This window comes from Oryctolagus cuniculus, chromosome 14 (genome assembly GCF_964237555.1).
Source record: "Oryctolagus cuniculus chromosome 14, mOryCun1.1, whole genome shotgun sequence".
Lineage (NCBI taxonomy): Eukaryota > Metazoa > Chordata > Mammalia > Lagomorpha > Leporidae > Oryctolagus > Oryctolagus cuniculus.
The window spans coordinates 4,761,547-4,781,120 of record NC_091445.1 but is presented as its reverse complement, the minus strand read 5'-3'; the positions used below and the strand labels follow the sequence as shown (position 1 = coordinate 4,781,120).

Here is a 19,574-nt window from a genome sequence, read left to right as displayed (position 1 = left end):
CTGTAACTTGACTGACAGCACAGGAGGAATCGCCTCCCACAGGGGCTCCTGTGTTCAGGAACTGCCCACGGCATAGCGTGAAGTTGCTTCTGAAAATGGAGCTTTGTAACAATTCACAGTGGGAGTGGCACAGGGAGGAGGAAGAAGGGTTGCAGCCTGGGCAGGAGGGAGGGTGGGGTGGGGAGCATCACTCTGTTCCTGAGCCTGTATAATGATGAAACTTGTACACCTTAAATAAAATTGTTAAAAAAAAAAAAGGAAAATTCAAGATGTGCTTGGATAGGAGGAAGTGAGAGGGCTTTGTTTTGTTTTCTCTTTTTTAAAGATTTATTTTATTTATTTTAAAGAGTTATATAGAGAGACAGAGAGAGAGAGAGAGAGGTCTTCCATCTGCTGGTTCACTCTCCAGATGGCTGCAACGGGCAGAGCTGAGCCAATCTGAAGCCAGGAGCCAGGAGCTTCTTCCGGGTCTCCCACGTGGGCACAGGGGCCCAAGCACTTGGGCCATCTTCCACTGCTTTCCCAGGCCATAGCAGAGAGCTGGATGGGAAGAGGAGCAGCCGGGACTAGAACCGGCGCCCATATGGGATGCCGGTGCTTCAGGCCAGGGCTTTAACCCACTGCGCCACAGCGCCGGCCCCTCTGTCATTTCTGTTTACCAACATAATATGGTTTATTAGGGAACTTTTATTTATTTTTCATTATGCAAATTGTTCTTAAAGTCTCATGCACACCAGGTGCTTGTAACTGATGTTTGTTAATTGAATAGAGGCTAGATTCCAGGATGTGGCCTAAGAAGCTTTCCAGAAAGAGTGAATGTGACCTGTGTTGGGGTGAGGGTGCACCCCCAATGTGTGTCCCCTCCAGTCTGTGTTTTACAACACTGCCATCATTGGATGGCATGGAATAAATATGGGGAAATAAGCTGTGTTGATGTATGGGTTTTTTTTTTTTTTTTGAAGTTTCTGAAACCATTTTCATGGAAGGGAAATTTTCCTAAAATTAAAAATAGGTTAATAGGTGAGTAGCAGCTAAACTCAAAACTAACAGAACAGAGGGGAAAAGTAGGTCACATTTTTCCTGTCACATCTTTTGTTGTAAAATAAAAATGTGTAGACATGAAACCTGACTTTTGTTACATTCTTCAAAGGCCTTTATTAATGGTTGTCACAGAAAGGAATGAATGATGTTTTGTGCTTACAACAAAGGATAGAATTCTTACCAGTAAGAGAGAGTTATCTAAAAAATTTGTCTATATAATATTCTCACTTTTAAAAACTTTATTTTATTATTTGAAAGGCAAAATTACAGTGACAGAAGGGAGAGACAGAAAGGGAGAGAGATCTTCCACCCATTGATTTACTCCCCAAACGGCTGCGAAGGCCAGAGCTCAGCCAGGCCAAAGCCAGGAGCCAGGAACTCCATCTGGGCCTCCCAGGAATTCCTTCTGGATGGCAGGGGCCCAAGCACTTGGGCCATCCTGCGCTGCCTTCCTAAGCACACTAGCTGGGAGCTGGATCAGAAGTGGGGCAGCCAGAACTGGAACCAGTGCCCATACAAGATGCTGGCATCTGAGGCAGCACCTAACCTGCTGTGCCACAATGCTGACCCCAAGATAGTCACTTTTAAATATAATAGATTTTAAGGAATATAAATTTGTATACTATGCCAAGTTATAAGAAGCATATATATTTTTGTAAAGATTTATTTTATTTGAAAGAGTTTGGCCGGTGCCATGGCTCAATAGGCTAATCCTCCGCCTGTGGCGCTGGCACACCGGGTTCTAGTCCCGGTCGGGGCACCAGATTCTGTCCTGGTTGCCCCTCTTCCAGCCCTGCTCTCTGCTGTGGCCCAGGAGGGCAGTGGAGGATGGCCCAAGTGCTTGGGCCCTGCACCCGCATGGGAGACCGGGAGGAGGCACCTGGCTCCTGGCTTCGGATCGGCACAGCGCGCCGGCTGTGGCAGCCATTTAGGGGGTGAACCAACGGAAAGGAGGACCTTTCTCTCTGTCTCTCTCACTGTCTAGCTCTGCCTGTCAGAAAGAAAGAAAGAAAGAAAGAAAGAAAGAAAGAAAGAAAGAAAGAGGTTCAGAGAGAGAGAGAGACAGAAAGAGGTCTTCCATCCATTGATTCACTCCCCAAATGGCTGCAAAGGTCAGAACTTGGCCAGACCAAAGCCAGGAGCCAAAACCTCCATCCAAGTCTCCCATATGAGTGGCAGCAGTCCAAGTACCTGGGCTATCCTCCGCTGCCTTCCCATATGGGATACCGGTGCTGCAGGCTGGGCCCTAACCCACTGCACCACAGCGCCGGCCCAGAAGATATGCATTTTGAATACTATGACCAGCCCTGAGTTGTCACTAAATATAGTAATGTATTTAATATCACTTCGTATATTAGTCTGTGTTATAATTGCTAGATGATCAACTTCAGGTGAATCTCTTTTAGCAGATAGAGAAAAAATTATTTTCATATAACCATTGAGAGATTCAAATGACTACTTAAAATCGCTTAGTTCCTTTCTCACTTATACTTAAGCATTACAGATATGTATACATTTAATTTCTCAGACTATGAAGACTAAAAATATGGCTCAAATTCTATTTATTTTTAAATATAGCCCTTGTAAAAATTTTTAATATTAGATCTATTTGGGATAGAGACAGAGGGAGCAATCTATTCCCTGGTTCACTCCTCAAATGCCTACAACAGTCAGAGATGAGCGAGGCCAAAAGTAGGAGCTGGGAGTACAACCCAGGTCTTCTAGGTGGGTGACGGGAGCCCAGGTGCGTGAGCCATCATCTGATGCCTCCCAGGGTGCATAGCAACAGGATGTGGGAATCAGGAACTTGAACCAAGACACTCCAACACGGGATGTGGGTGTCCCAAGTGGTATCTTAAATGCTACATCTAAAATTTTTAATATGATTATTTTGATGATATCTGAGTTTGAGTTTCTTATTTAAGTATTCCAAATACCTTGAAATATATTCTATTACATAACATTTCCCTATTAATATAATTTATGGTTCTTTTTTAAAAGACTTTATTTCTTCATTTGAGAGAAAGAGTTACAGAGAGGGAGAGACAGAAAGGTCTTCCATCCGCTGGTTCACTCCTCAAATGGCTGCAACCAGCAGAGCTGGGCCCATCCAAAGCCAGGAGCCAGGAGCTACTTCACGGTCTCCCACATGGGTGCTGGGGCCCAACCACTTGGGCCATCTAGTACTGCTTTCCCAGGCCATAAGCAGAGAGCTAGGGCAGAAGAGAAGCAGCCAGGACACAAACCAGCACCCCCGTGGGATACCAGCACCAAAGGCTGAGGCTTGGGCCGCTCCACCACACCCAGTGTAAAGGACCTTCTAAACCTCACAGACTGTGACCGCCATTGTTCGCGGCTGTTTTGTCTGAGGTACTACACCTCTTCAGCTTCCTGTGAATGAGCCTTCTTTCGGGACCAGCAAGCGTGTGAACCTTTACATCTGTGAGCGTTTCCTGCTAACAGGGAAACTTCTCGAGCATGGAAGATCTGACCAGGGACAATAACGATTGCTTTGACCGTGGCCCCCACAAAACAGAGTGAATTTAAAGAGACATAAAAATAAAGCACATTTTATCTCCACTGCTGTCCATGGAGTAAACTGTGTCAAAATTCACTTCACAACGCATTACCCTTCAAAACAAAGTAATTTTGCTTGATGACTAACAGGTATTCCTGACTCATATTTGTGTTTTTCTTCATGTTTTTTTTTTTTTTTTTAACTTATTGGGTTCCTTGAAATTGGAAGGAAAAGGCACTAGAATGGTGCTACCTTAAGCAGAGTCTGTAAGCTGTTTAACTAAAATAACTGTGTGTTGAGGGTCAGGAGCGACCTGCCAGAGAGTCCTACCTGGGCAGTTTTTCTTTAGCTTGTCACTTTTCACGTTTGCCACTAGAGTAGGAGAGTGAGCAATGCTCAGTGCTAGTCACATACTGTATTCTAACCGGTATCTACATCTCTATTTATTACTTGTATATGTAATATATATAGTTTTATATATTTGTATATATTTATATACATATTACATATTTTATGAAATATATACTGTATGTATGTTTATATACCTAGTTACATATGTAATATACATGTAACATATATGTGTAATCTTCACGTGTCCATTCTCTAAACTGAGGAGAAACTGCACAGAGTGTCATTTAGAATGGAAATGGTGGTGGCATTTCCCACAGCAGTTAAGATGCTACTTGGAACTCCTCCTACCTCCTGTATCAGTGTGTCTGGGATCGAGTCCCACCTCCGCTTCTGACCCACCCTCCGGTTACTATGCACCCTGGGAGTCGGCAGGTTATGGCTCAAGTTCTTAGGTTCCTTGCCATCCTTGTGGGAGACCCAGATGGGGGTTCCAGGATCCTGGCTTCAGCCTGGCACAGCTCTGGTTGTTTCCACCATTTGGAAAGTGAACCGGCAAATGGTAGATCAGTCTCTCTGTCTCTCTCTCTCTCTTGCTGTGCCTTACAATTAAATAAATAAATTTGAAAGGAGTGATTTTGGGTTTTGGAAGATTCTCCCCCATGTAATCACAATCGCCTTAATTTCATCAAAGTCGTCATCCTTACCCAAAATTACAGGCTTCCTTCAAATTTGCTTCTCCCTGTAATTTAACTGAGGCAAACATGATTCTACTTCAGACTGTTACTAATGTTTAACTTAATGTTATTTAAATAAAATGTCTGATAACATTAACATTTAATTTGGCATGTTAATATTTTGAAACAATGAAATATTTTATACATAAAACTATTCATACAATACTTGTTTAGTCATAATATTTCAAAATTATGGGCCCATTATTTACATAGCATCATTGTATGCATGTATATGTTTGCCATGATTTGGCTATGATGGATTCTTTGTGTCTTAATGCAAATGTTTCCAGTTTCCTTACTGTGTTACAGCATCAGACTCATAGTGTTGATCGTGGATCGTGGATCGGTCCTTACTGCCCAGAGGGTGTGCTTGATCAGCATACACCCTGTGATTTGCTCTAGTTTCTACCCATGGGGACGACAGGTGCTGCATGTAGCATCATCTTTCCAGAGCGTTCCAGCAGTCAGTGGTGAGCTCATGGCTGTCTTCTTGGAGAGGCAACCACTTGCAGAGAAAAGACAAGTGCCCTCAGCTTCTCCATGCACAGACTTTTGCCATCCCCTTTGGAATCTTATTTTCACTTCCATTCCTCAACCTGAGTGGGAAAAAATTCTACTTGTGCACTCCTAATAGATCCCAAGGGCAGAATGCTCGCCCTTCCTACTGCTTACACTCCTTGGAAATCCTGAAACAAGTCTACGAATAACTCTCTATATTCCAAGTAGGTAAAGTAATGCAGTAACTCACTGGGACAGCCCCTTTATCTAACATTCAGAACTTCCGGTTCAGAGTCCCTTGAATCAAAAAAAAAAAAAAAGAAAGAAAGAAAATCTCTTAATTAAAACTTTGACTCTAAGAGTGGACATTGTGGCCAGCGCCACAGCTAACTAGGCTAATCCTCTGCCTGCAGCGCCAGCACCTGGGTTCTAGTCCTGGTTGGGGCACCGGATTCTGTCCTGGTTGCTCCTCTTCCAGTCCAGCTCTCTGCTGTGGCCCAGGAGTGCAGTGGAGGATGGCCCAAGTGCTTGGGGCCTGCACCCGCATGGGAGACCAGGAGGAAGCACCCAGCTCCTGGCTTCAGACCAGTGCAGCGCTGGCTGTAGTAGCCATTAGGGGTGTGAACCAACGGAAGGAAGACCTTTCTCTCTGTCTCTCTCTCACTGTCTATAACTCTGTCTCTCTCTCTCTCTCACTGTCTAACTCTGCCTGTCAAAAAAAAAAAAAAAAAGTGGCCATTGTAGCATAGTGGGCAAAGCCACCACCTGCACCAGTCTCTCATATGAGTACCAGTTTGTATCTTGGCTGCTCTACTTCCAGTCCAGCTCCCAGCTTATGTCCTAGGTAAAGCAGTGGAAGATGATGGCCCAAGAACTTGGGCCCTTGCCACCCATGTGGGAGACCCAGTTGAAGCTCCTGGCTTGGGCCTAGCTCAGCGCTAGCCATTGCAGCAAACTGGGGAGTGAATGAGCAGATAGACACTCCCCACCCCCTTCTCTCCCTCTCTCCCACTCTCTTCCTCTCTCTCAAATGAATATATAAATCTATTTTTAAAATTCACTTTTGGAGCTGGCACTGTGGCGCAGTGGGTTAAAGCCCTGGCCTGAAGTGGCAGCATCCCATATGGGCACCAGTTCTGGTCTCGGCTGTTCCTCTTCCAATTCAGCTCTCTGCTATGAACTGGGATGGAAGTAGTAGATGGCCCAAGTCCTTTGGCCCCTGCACCCATGAGAGAGACCAGGAAGAAGCTCCTGGCTCCTGGCTTCAGATGGGCACAGCTCCGGCCATTGAGCCATCTGGGGAATAAACCAGTGGATGGAAGACCTCTCTCTCTGACTCTACCTCTCTCTGTAACTCTTTCAAATAAATAAAATAAATCTTTAAAAAAATCACTTTCAAGGATTAGAAGGAAAGAGAATTTTGAATGATTCTAATTACAGAAGTTAGCTTTTCCTAAGACTGTTTATTCAAGCATACTTTGTACTGCAGCATGAAGAGACTGATTTAATTGAATATCAATATTATTAAAGATTTTTATGTTCTTTTAAGTTACACAATACAAGACATTCTTTGTCATCCTAAAATGAGGTAATATGAGTCCTTGGCATCAACTCCCTCCTATTTTTCTCTAAGATTGACTCTAGCTGTCGCCCTGAACTGAAATCACACACACACACACACAAAAAGTGATTCCTCATTTAATAGCAGCTAAAGTGTCAGCGGCATTGAAAGATGGACTGATAGACATAATAGCAAGTTTTTGAAAAGGAGGCAACTTAAATACATGCTTTTTCTGTGCATTAATTTATTTGTAACTTGGTAATTGCAATCATTATATGTTTAGGCATTTTATAAGTAATCATATTTTGAATGATAGAGGTAGTTCGTATATTGATGTCACAAGATTATGATTTATATTTATGTCTTAATGCACTTTATTCCAAAAGTGTGTCTCTATACTAATTTGGGTCTGGATAGTAACCAGTAATCACAGTTTATTATTTACTGTGAATGTTCAAAGTGTGGGTGAAAACTCCCCTTTTCATACTGTTTTACAGGGGTCCAGGTGGTGGCAGACCTTGGCCAAACCCAACAAATGCCAATTCAGTAAGTTGTTGTTTTTTGGTTTTTTTTTGGCACTTTGCAATATTTGACAGAAACATAACCCACTGCTTGGGAGAGACTTGAAAGCTGTTGCATTTACCGTTTCTTCATCATTTGAAAAAAGAAAATCGGTGTATATTTTTAGCATAGTATGCGTTACTTTTGAAATTATGTATAATTTTTTTCACTTCAAGGTTTAATGTAAACATACATTCGGTGTCACTTTCAGAAGTGAAGCTGGAAATGCTGTGATTTAAGGACACTTGTAATAACATGTGTAGTAGTCTGCGGTGGCTATAAGCTGGCGTGGTCTTCTGGAATAACTGCAGTGATGATTAGTTGCCAGATAAAATCTCCACTCTGATTTCTTCTATTAGAAGAAAGCAAACTATCATGATTACATCTGTCACATTAATTAGACCCAGTTTGCTTGCTTGTTGTCCCAGGAAGCAGGTGCACACGTGTGCTTTTTAGGTACCCTGCCGTCCTTGCACATCTGTGTCGCTGACATCCTGGGAGTCTTCCTTGTATAGTTTTGGCAGTGATTCAACTGCACAAATGTTCTTGTTGCTTAATAAAGTCACGTAAGTATATCCACAGGTTGAAAATAAAGCTGTCTGAAAGTTGATATGATTTTAATTTCATGCTCCTGGAGATGTCTTTCCTTTTTGACTCTGAAACTTTGTCAGTGTTGGCGAGAGGTTTGCTGAGTGTGTTGGTGTCATCCGTGCACTGCACAAGCCTGCCTGGTCCCGAGGAGTCAGAAGGGGCTAACTGCAGCCGGTGTCCCACTCCCCAAATCTGTGGGCACCTACCCAAAAGGAAAGCCTTTTGCCAGCGTGCAAAAGGAGTCTTCGTCGACTTGCAGCCGTGGCCCTAATGCTCAGTAAACATGGATCTGCGCCAGTGTTTACGGTTAACCTTCAAGAAAGTTCAGAGTGAGACGTGTGTGGTCTAGGGAACCTCGTCCTCCACCCATTGCTGTTCTAAAGCAGAGATCACTTTGTTCTGACGCAAATAACTCAAATGTCTAGAGAAAAACCTTGATAGTGTGTATTACCTGTTTTCCCCAAGTTTTACTGGCTGTCACATTTGCTAATTAAATGAAGTTATTTGCGGTGGAAGGAATGATGTTGTTACCAATGCAGTCTTGAACGGGCTACTTAATTTTAGTAAATCCTGCTGAGAGACCGCATGCCAGCCAGATTACGTTGTAACGGGAATGCATTCACTCCGCGGTTTGCTTGTATGCCTAGAGGAGCTCACACTATTGTTCGCTCCTTCTCCCCGGCCTGAACCAGTTCATTTCAAGATTTCCCTTGAAAATGACATCTGGCTAGCCACTCATGATATGTCTCTTGAGCTCTTGCAGAAAGAACAATTTTTATGACCCTGAAAATTCTGATGTTAGTGCCAGACTCTGGGAAGAATTTCCATTTTCTGCATGTTTGATAAGACGGAATGAGAAACTACAAGCCGTGGTCCACCTGGGCTAGGTGAGCCTTCCCACCTGGCAGCCCAGCTAGCCACACCCTGCTGCCTGAGGACGGCTCACCCCACCGCTCCCCTCCTGCCACCATGCCCCCTTTATACACTCACCCACTGAGGCTGGTGCACCAAAGCTAGCGAGTGTCTTAGCCAAGCAAAGTATGAGGTTGAAGCGGAGAGGAGAGGAGAGCCCCATGTCCCCACCAGTGTTCCTTCTCAGGGGCTCCAGGTCTTCAGGGTTGCATTGAGCTGAGCACGTGGGTCAGGTCAGCCGCTGTGCATCCCTTTAGACTCTGAGAAACACAAGTAGGGTAGGAGCCGTGCGCGTGCATCTGCTGTCCGGTGGTCAGGCTGCGACAGGTGTTTTACCAGCGTGTGCGCAGGCAAGCAGCAGGGCTAAAGCAGTCTTGTAGGGTGATGTATGCCACGTATGGCATCGCCCACCCCACTCAGTGCGTGAACAGGGAGAAGCCGGGAGTGGCCTGTGTTCTCTTCCTCGAGAGAGAAAGTGGTCATCATGGACGCGTGCAAAAGAAGAGCCTTCCTCTGAAAACGGCTCATGAAGAGAGCAAGGAATACAGTCGTGAAATGGGAAGACTTTGTAGCAGACCGTAGGGGCTTCTGCTGAGGAGGCGCAGGGAGCACCACCGCGCAGTGTCTGTGCATCTCTCTTACTTTGAATCCAGGTTTCGTAAACTGCCTGCAGACACTCCAGTTTCCGTCAGTACAGTAAGCCTGACTCAGCACAGTATGGTCAAGCGGTTGCTTCGGTTTTGCCGTATGCAAATATGTTTTACTTTTTCGTCGTTGGAGCGTTTGGGAGTCTCTTCAGATGTACAGGAAAGGTAGAATATAAGGCGTTCCCATATCCCCCGGTCCCGGTCCCAAACGTTGACGTTTGCCCATGAGGGCCTTGTGGTTCCCTCTCTCTAAATAAGTGTAATTTTCCTGAACCATTTAATTTCCTAAAGCTTTGTCCCTAAAAACTCCACGGTGTTTCCTAGAGCCAAAGGCATTATCTTTCATAATCCCAGCATAATGACCAAAATAAGGAAACTAACAGTGATACCATGCCATCCTACGGCCGCCAGACCTTAGATTTCGCAGTTGGCTCAGCTGCGATTTTGTAACCAAAGCAAACCCCAGCCCCTGGGGCATCCGGCTGTCACCTCTCTGTGTCTCCTTCAACCTGGAGCCGCCCCTCAGCTTCTTCTCCTTTCCGCACCCTGTGGTTTGTTGAATGCAAGCCGCTTTCTGTTTAGAATGTCCATGGTTTGGTGTCGTCTGTCCTCGGGATTAGATCTGGGTTAATGTAGCTGGCAGGGGCGCTGCAGAAGGAACGGTGTCAGGAGGAGCATGGTGGCGACTTCCGGTCCGCAGGTTCAGGTGGTGCCTGTCAGACAGGACTCCTGTGTCTCCCTTGGTAGTAACAGACTCGAAGACGTAGCTAGACACTTGCCCAGGTACCCCCCTGCTCCGCCGCCTTCATCTGCTGCCTTTGGCATCCATGGATGATCCCTGCCTGAAGCCTTGTGTACTTTTTGGTTGCCAGGTGGAATGTCACGATTCTGTCTCCCCTCCCCCTTTACTCTCTGCTCCCACAGGGTCGCTCTTTCTTCTCCGTTCGCATTCACTCGTGGGTATCGGCTGTGCTTCTGAATTAGTTAATTCAGGCAGTACAACACGCAGGAAGTGTCCAAGATGTGCCCAGTCGAACCCTCTTGGGGCTGAATCATGTATCCACTTAGTATGTCCTTGTTATTCACTGAGCACTTGGAGGCCTGAAGCTCAGCTCACGTTTTCCCGACCTCAGATCTGAAAAGAGTCGTTTGTCTGAGGAGCTCTGGGGCCTCGTAGTGGAGAAGGCTATTTGGAACCCGATGGAGTGACTGCGTTTCTTGGGCTCCCTCAGCCGCAGACCCTGAACCCAAGACTGTGCAGAGCACACTGAGGCTTGCACGTCCGTCCAGCACCAGCAGTCCGTCCCCACCCTTTTTAAACCTTTCATGTTTATGACTCACGTCTCTGGAAGTGTGGAACCTGCCTGCCATTACCCATACGATGCCACTTTGCTTAACCTTTGTCCATGGTTTTGACATGTAAAAGCGTTTCCACCAAACACTCCTGACACTCATCCATGACAGCAGGAGAAGCAGTGTGAAGGCCCAAACTCGTGGTTTTAAATGAGAATCCAGGTGCTGGGAATAACTCCAGCTGAACTGGCTTCGGGTTGCTCTCAGTCATTAAGCAGTTAGGGCAGGGTAGGACATTTATCTGCCAGGCAAGGGTCACATGTCTGCTCCGTGAGCCCCACCCAGGCCAGGGGAGTAAAAATCAGAGAGATGTGGTTCATCAGAGAAAACAAAAGGAGCTGTTACTAGAAGATGAGACGACAGGAAAAACAGCAAATGTCCGGGTTAGTATTGTTTTCATCAGCTCACGATGGGAAGCGGGAAGAGGCGGCTCCTTTGGGGAAGACGTAGCAGTGAAGCGGGCGTGTGGCTCCTCCAAGGCTCTGCGGTGCACAGCCGGACGCTCACTCTTCAAAGAAACCGCTGAAAAGGAGCAGAATGGCGTCAGCTCGCACTGGCACAGAGAATGTCTCGGCGTTGCCATCCCGATTCTGGAGACGCAGTGCTTCTCAGATAGAAGGAAAGTACTGAGCTGTAATGTCACCGATCGTCTGAGAAAACACTCGCACGAGCTCTTGAGTGTGCCCCTGCTACAGCACCACAGGCGTGCGTCCCGGGACCCGAGTGTTCCAGGATGTTCACGTCCTCTGCAGCTCTGGGATCCTCCGCCCAGCTCGGCCAGACAGTGTGTGTGGCCCTGTCAAACGACAGTTTCCCCTGGATTCTCCGGCTTGCCGTCGTATCATCATTTCTGTCTTTCCCGTCATCTTCATGTGTGTTCTGTATGCGGATGGGATTGGAACAGGCGGGACCTGGGTTAGAGGCAGGGAAAGAACTGAAGGTGTTCTCAGGTGTTTGGGTGCAGGTGTGTGTGAGAATGGCAGTGACAGGGAGGAGCCAGGAATGGGGAAAGGAGCGGGGTTAGAGGGTAAGCAGTGAGCTGCTTTGTTTCTGTGGTGAACGGGAGGACTCGCTCGCTCGCTCTCTCGTTCTCTCTCTCTGTCTCTGCCTCTCCTTCTCTCTGTGTGTAACTCTTTCAAATAAATCTTCAAAAAAAAAAAAAAAAAAAAAAAACTAGAGGAGAGGCTACTGATGGAAACTGTCTCTGAACCCTTCCTGGGCCTCCCGCTTGTCTCTCACACTTCCACTCACCCCGTCCTGAGACATCGTGGTCTCCTTGCCGGTCATTCTCGTCACCACATTGCAGCGCAGCACCGGAAGTGGGAGGTGGGGCGTCAAGAAGGGTTCCTCCCACCCCTCGGCCTGCTGCCACCCCCATGGCTGCCCTATCCCGCGGCTCCTGGTGACCTCCCTCTTGGGAAACAAACACAATGACTTGTTTGCTGTCCTCATCATTCCTGACCTCTGAAATAGTTAATTCCTTGATTTTGTTTTCAATATCCATTCATTTCTTTTTCCACATTAATAATATTTGTTTATACTAAAGAATTTCTTTGTATTGTTTATCTCTAGATGTGTCACAGAAAGTTTAAAAGGCTTGAGCCAGATAGTATCAAGAATAAGCCTACTTTACACGTTTCCTCACCAAAGGGCACGAAACCCCTAACTTCTTAAAAATATGGCTTGGCCGGCGCCACGGCTCACTTGGCTAATCCTCCGCCTGCGGCGCCGGCACCCTGGGTTCTAGTCCTGGTTGGGGCACCGGATTCTGTCCCGGCTGCTCCTCTTCCAGGCCAGCTCTCTGCTGTGGCCCAGGAAGGTAGTGGAGGATGGCCCAAGTGCTTGGGCCCTGCGCCCTCATGGGAGACCAGGAGGAAGCGCCTGGCTCCTGGCTTCAGATCGGCACAGCGCTAGCCATTGTGGCCATTTGGGGGGTGAACCAACAGAAGGAAGACCTTTCTCTCTGTCTCTCTCTCACACTGTTTAACTGCCTGTCAAAAAAAAAAAAAAAAATCTGGCTTGTTTGGCTTTTTATTCAATATTTTCTTTGGATTTTTATTCAGTCACATTATCCATCCTTTCTCAATGGGTAGAGTCTTCTAGTTACATATCTTTTATTTTATTATTTTCATATGGTTTCAACTGTCAAAACCTACTCCTTGCTCAAGTTATGTCTAGGAAAAAATGGAAATTTATTCACATCTAATCTTGGTCTCTAATCACGTCTGGACTTCCTGTGTTTGTTGATCAGTGTCTACTAGTGCCTTCAGTCAGCGTTCTAGGTATTTCCTTGAACCTGCCTGCTTCTGGAACTCCCTGCATGTAACTGAGTAGCGCTGTCAGCCACCCAGTCATGAAGTTGGAAACCCAGGAATTATCTTATTTCCTCCCTCCTGTGTCGGCCACGCCCTGTCTGTCAGCACTCCCTTCGAGTAATTTGTGAAATGACTCTCAAATTCTGTTTCTCCTACTTTTATCTTAATCAGCACTGCCTACTGCTCCCCACCTCATCTCTTGCCGGACTTTCTGAAATGGCCTTCTAACTTGTGTTCACGTTCCCTGATGCCTCTGCAGCCGTCTTCCTAAGACATGAATTTGAACCTGGGACTGCTCATTCACTATAGCATAAATTCACTCATAGCCTGAGCATGTGGCCTCAGCGGTTACCATTCCCTATAAAATTACACACCGTTTCCCAAAGCAGCTGTAAACGGTCACATTCCCCCCCCCCCCAGCCGCCATGCTGGTCCTTCTCTGTCCTTCTGTGGGCAGCACCAGATGCCCAGCTCAAATGTGTAGCCTGCACTCACTACTTCTACCTACATTGTAATCGTTGGTGTCTTTCACACTAACCTGTCACATCCTGCCCATCACATTCAAGAATTCAAATTCAGTAACCTTTAGATTTTCATTAATTTTTAATGAGGACGTTAAAGAATATGGAGTAGAAACAGTAAGAGTAAGCCAAAATTTAAGAGTTTGACAGGGGGGAAAATGGAGGGAAACTGACAACTAGAGATAAATTTAAATTTTTAAAAATGTTTACTATATTTAACTGGGTTTGAAGGAGCCATGAGAAACGAGAAACAAAATTTAAATGAGCAAGGATTTAGAAGATTGCTGGGAGGAGACGACTTAGAAAACAAAACGTTTTTCAACTTTGGATGATTGGGTGACATTCTGATCTATAACCCGTGAAGTGCTGCGTGGGAAGTGAAGGCATTGCCAGAACCTGATGGCTTCAACTCAGTACTGGAGGGCGGAGGATGCCCCCTGGGCCCTGTAACCCGCATGAGGGCCAGTTCACGGGAGTCCCTGGTAAAATAGTCAGGAATTTCATGAGCTAATGTGGGACCCCTGGTTACTTGCAGTCCCTACCACGGGGAATATTTATCCCACAGAAACTGGCAAATGCTAGAGACTAGGACCCTTGACACCCCCCCCCTCAAAGTTCTCTCTTCCGTAAAGGCTGAGCCCAGTGCGTCCAGATATTAACAGTGACCAGGTGGGAATGGAAGAGCCTGATGATACTTTTGACCTTGTCAACCTAGTTTCATTTCCCTTCAGGAAGTCTTTACTGTACATCAGAGAATTCAGCTAGGCAGATGATCAACAAGATGGGAGCCAACAAAGGAAGCTTTCGGATAACGGGTTTGAGATGTCGGAGGGAGGAATAAAACGCTAATGGTGGCATGAGGGAGGGGCAGACAATTCAGTCATAATGCGGTGGGAAAATGATGGCTGCAGTAAACCCAGAGGAATTGTGATGGGAAAAGATTCTGGTTGGAATACGGAGTTTAGTGTGTCCCATCAGAAATAAGAAAGATTTCAGGCTGAGGAGTTGCTCCTATCTCTGTGTAAAATTAGCTTAAAATACTCATCGATGGACCAGAAGGCAGTCTAAGTGTTGTCAACTCAAGGAAGGCACTGGACCATCCATCCCAGAGATCTGAAGGGTGATGAGATCGTGTCTTACCTAAGACTGACGATGGGCAGCACAGAGCGGCAGAAGGTGCTGAACAGGTGCTGAAGACGTGGGGAGACAGAGTTGGGCCCAAGAGTCGATTAGTTAGTGATCTGGAGACGCCGGGTGCACGTGTTAGAGACAGCGAGGAGCGGAGGGTGGAAGGTGGCTCGTGAAGCGCTCAGCTCTGAGAGAGCCACACTGTCTTCACTCGCCACGTCCAGTGAACACGGCCATGGAAGTTCTGCCTGAGACTCAAAACGGTGGACTCCTGCTTCCAGGACCTGAAGGAGAGCAGACTGGTGGAGGAGACCTTCACCGCAGACGAAGTCTCCGAGGTCCTGAATGGCTTGCAGGCCGTGGTGCACAGCGAGGTGGAGTTGGAGCTCATCAACACCGCCTACACCAATGTGCTGCTCCTGCGGCAGCTCTTCTCCCAGGCTGAGAAGTGGTACCTGAAGCTGCAGTCAGACATCTCCGAGCTTGAAAACAGGTGATACAGTTTCTACCTGTGAATGTGACAAAACATGAGCACGTGCCTTTGTTGATCTTTCTGTGAGGCTGGTCTGTGTGGACGTGTTGGGAGGGTAGCAGCAAAGCAGCTAATCACCGAGCGACCTCTCAGATCTCACTCCGCCTCCTTTTGAAGTCTGTTTCTGCCATGCCTGGATACTGTAGAATCTACGCGTTACGAACTTGTTTTTCAGGCTATCGTTAATTACTCTTTACAGCATCTTTGTTAGCTTCGTCAGGGTAACAGTCGATCTCTAGAGAGGTCAACTTTTAGTTTATTTATTTTTTAAATAAAGATCATGCAACAGTTGAAAAATTAAAAAAAAAAAAAAAAGTCTCCTAGTCTCCAGTCGTCGGGGAGGTAGCGCTGAGCACTGGCGGTGCTGGGCACTGTGGGAGTGGCTCTCTGGCGTGCTGCAAGCCCCTGGACGGCCCCAGCAGGGCCTCTGGGACGGCTCTCTGTGATTAAGGCAAAGACGGAAAAAAAAGCTTTTCGCATAACTCGATACTAAGTATTTCCAGAAAGTCTTCCATGAGTCATTCACCAAAGGGAACTCGTGAATTCGTTGTGCTTCCCGTCCTTGCGTTATGGTTGCGCGTTATCTTTGTGTCTAATTTTACAGCAGGTGTGGGGTGGGGGGTCACTATCGAGTCCCCTGCTGGCTGTGCTGGCCGACTCCCAGCAGACAGCAGCCCACTGACCCAGGTATGAATAAGGGGGCAGTGTTGCCTGTGGGTTTACAGCATCTTCACGAGAGTGAGCTTATGTGGGAAAAAATGAAAATACTGGGTTTAACTTGCCCTGTTAATAGCCACACTCAAGGGCTTATTTTTAAACGTGTCCCAGTTTTTGCTTCTGAGGTCACTGCCGCAGTGTGTCATCAGTGTCTTCTTGCCTCTAGACGGGAACTTGGCCTGAAGGGGGAATTCGTTCCCCATATCCGATCCCCAGAGAAATGGAGCCTTTGGAGACTCATCTGAACAAACCCTTCTGCTTCACGGGGTTGTTTTCTGATGGCCACCGGGAAGGGGAGGCTCACGGGACGTCTGACTCAAGAGTTGACCCAGGCTGTAGGAACAGCGTACCCTGAGACCTGACTTCAAACCAGTGCAGATGCCCAGAGGTGCATCTGTGAAGGCGACTGGTTGGGAAAGCTCTGGTCTCGTTTTTATGGTTTTTAGCTACACAAACATACCTCTGTCTACTTGAGAACGAGTCTTCAGTATCAGGCAGTGACAAGCAGCCTGAAGCCACCATGACTTAGCCTTGTAATTCTGGCTGAATCCCTCCTCCTTGTGAGTAAATCCAAGACAATATGCAGTTACTAGTTCTCTGGCACTGAGGCAGATGTAAATTCTTCATCCTCCACTATGCTTTGTGATGCATTATAGAATCTGAAGAAAGTCTGGAAAATATTCATCGTAGGTCAGACTCCCTTCTGCCACGTGAATCAAAACTTGTCTCTCTGTGTCCTGTTCTCCTTCCAGATACCATACTCCTCAGCATCTCCCGGGAATTATGTAGTAAGTACACTGGGTCTGTTTGCTCGCAAGAATCGAGGTTACGTTTTGTTTGTGCAAGGAAATGGTTGTCCGGGTGTTGAGAGGAGCCCTGCCTATTGGCCCAGAAGAGGACATCTTGAGTTGTCTCAGCACGTCACTCTCACTCAGTGCCCATGCTGATGTCCATCAGTGCGGCCGTTAGCAGTCTGGCCAGCACTGCCCTGAGCACTGTTCTACTTCAGCCTATGTTTCTGCAGACAGTCAGGAAGAGAGCTGACCCCAGATGCACAGTGAGGTGCTTGCACTTGCAATTCCCCAGGAGAATAACCCACCCAGCCTCCAGCCTGCTCGCACACAGTCTCCAAAGACAGTGAACTTCTTCCCGGACCCAGAGAGGATCAGGCAGCAGAATGGTGCCTGGGCATTTAGAGGAATCTTTCAGGGTGTTTTTTTTTTCAATCTTAGAAATTGAGGATATCTGCTTTTCCTCTTATTTAGTGCTTATTAGATTTTCCCAATAATTTATATAGATATGAAGTCAGTGTAGCAGATTGTACGTGCCTTTCTGCACCTACAGGTGACCTTTCCATCATCGTCACATTGTGATTCATGCTGCCACCCTAGCAGATAATGTGATGGTGAAAGGGAAATCTTTTCCACATTTATTCTCGGGGGGGTGGCCAGCGGGGTGGTTAGAACGGAGTGGGTAGTGTCTGATTCGCATAGGAGAAACTAAGTACCCTTCAGGACCTGTGATCCCGGTGCTCAGTGTTCCTTTAAGCTGGACTAAGAAAGTCTTCACATTTTCTACGAAATGAAAATGAACAAAACAGTGAAAATTTGGGTAAACCTATTATGAATAAATAAGCCTGATATTTACTTTAATGAATTGTAAACTTCCATTTGGAAGGAAATTTAAGTCGTTTATTAAGTAGCAAATATGTATGAGTATTTGAAATAATTGGTAAGCTGGAGCTGCACTTTTAGAAGTAAGTGAAACTTTAGCCATTTATGAGTTGGTTTGATGACTGTACAAAGAGCGTCTGGGAATTCTAAGCCTGTGACTTGAGTTGCTCCTTTTGGTCATCCGCAGTAGTTAACTGCAGACTCGCCCAACCTCTGTTTCCCAGTGGCTATGTGGCTGCGGCCTTGCTAGTCAGTACTATTGATGACAGCAAACAGAGGCCAACAAGAGGAGAAAGGGCATCGCGGGTCTTTTAAAATATGAATCCTTGAGAGAATCACACATGCTTTCCTGTAAAAACCCACGATACGAAGTGTAAGACCATAGCAGTAGACTGAATTCACAAGTGCACAAGAATTATTTCCATTTTATGGATTTGTGAAGGCCCTGTTAAGTGGGGCCTTTCTCCTTAGCCTCTTCATACCTGATGTGATTAAGTCGTGAATAACAGATCAGTGTCTTACAGGCTCGTTGTTTTTGGAAACTTGTCAAAACAATCTCACCATATTTAAGCTAAATTATGTTTTTGCGCAATGCTGAAATGATTGTGCATTCAAAGAAAATAAATTATGGAGAAAGCGTATTTCTTCTATTGTTTTCAAACTGGATTGTTACAGAGATAAATCAGTCTAGCGTTTCTTGTGTTTGTCCTACACTGTGTAATGAAATGCCTTGTTTTCACTGAAATGTTGTATGGTTGTTTAGGGTCCACCAGGAGGCGGAGGGCCACCAGGGACACCCATCATGCCCAGTCCAGCAGGTACTGTCACCAGACCAGCCACCCGTGCATCCAGACAGTCAACTGAAATCACAAATAGAGACTTTGTGTGTGAAATAGTTTTACCACGCATCTCATGAGGGTTGAAGTACAGTGAGGCAGCAGATGGAAAGACACAGTGTTCTTGAGTAATTACTGTCCAGTTACTCAGACATTTAGAAAATTTGTGTTCAATAGGCAGTAGATTTAATCGGGATGAAACTGTATTGATCTGTCTGAACTGCCCCATACCTTAAAGATTCCGTGACACTGAGAAGAATTTGCGGATCTCACCACATAGAAATATTCTATAAGAGTAGAACATTAAATACATGAATGTTAGGTCCAAGACAGCAATTCCGACCACCAGCCCTTTCGTCCTACCAGAGTGGCTGTGACTGTGCCGTGCTGCTACTCAGTCTGCAGCTAACAAATTCAGGGGAAAACTTTTCTTAATCTTATAAGCTAAATTATATCTCAGTATCTCCTTAACAGTTTTATACAGTTATTTTAACTGACTTTATCCCTTATCCTTGAGACGTTCACACAGACTATGGAATGGACGTGGGGCAATGGAATGGTGGCAACTTAGACTGGTACTGCCCTCCTGGTGGGCTCTGGTACCTGCACCAAGAGCCATGAGAAGGCTCAGAGCATCAGAGTGTGCAACCTGAAGAGTAGAAGTGGTTCCAGATAGCAGCCAAGACTGATGTAGCAGGGTGCTCCTTTGTTACATTCAGGGAAACAGTGGATGTGGTCTTCATATCTAATGTGATCGTAATGCGATTATTAATTTTATAGCTTATAAATCTTATTAAAGAATTTTTAATGGCATGGAAAATAAATTTTCATGATTCCCTACAATATGGTCATGATTTTATTTTATATATTTATGACACAAAAACCTGAAAAGTGGAAATGAAACAGATAAGCTAAAACTTGTGTCAGGGATTACTTCTGAGTGAGTAAATAGATGGGGCATTTTTATAATTAGAGATTATTTTTAAACGTGTTCCAATGTCAAATTCAAATATTTTGATTTGTTGAAATTTAAGATGGATGAAAGCTTGAAATTCTGCAGTATTATTCATCATACCAATAAATAG

At 45.8% G+C, this 19,574-nt stretch overlaps 1 protein-coding gene across 20 annotated transcripts in view; it reads left to right on the top strand.

Annotated features, from left to right (window-relative positions):
* SSBP2 (single stranded DNA binding protein 2) overlaps positions 1–19,574 on the top strand; it is a 308,220-nt gene that overhangs the window by 267,978 nt on the left and 20,668 nt on the right. For all 20 annotated transcript variants that reach the window (XM_070056354.1, XM_070056350.1, XM_070056356.1 and 17 more), the window contains 3 exons: positions 7,201–7,249; positions 16,733–16,768; positions 18,417–18,471. In XM_070056354.1, coding sequence (XP_069912455.1) covers positions 7,201–7,249; positions 16,733–16,768; positions 18,417–18,471 — 140 coding nt within the window. The remainder of the gene's footprint in view (positions 1–7,200; positions 7,250–16,732; positions 16,769–18,416; positions 18,472–19,574) is intronic.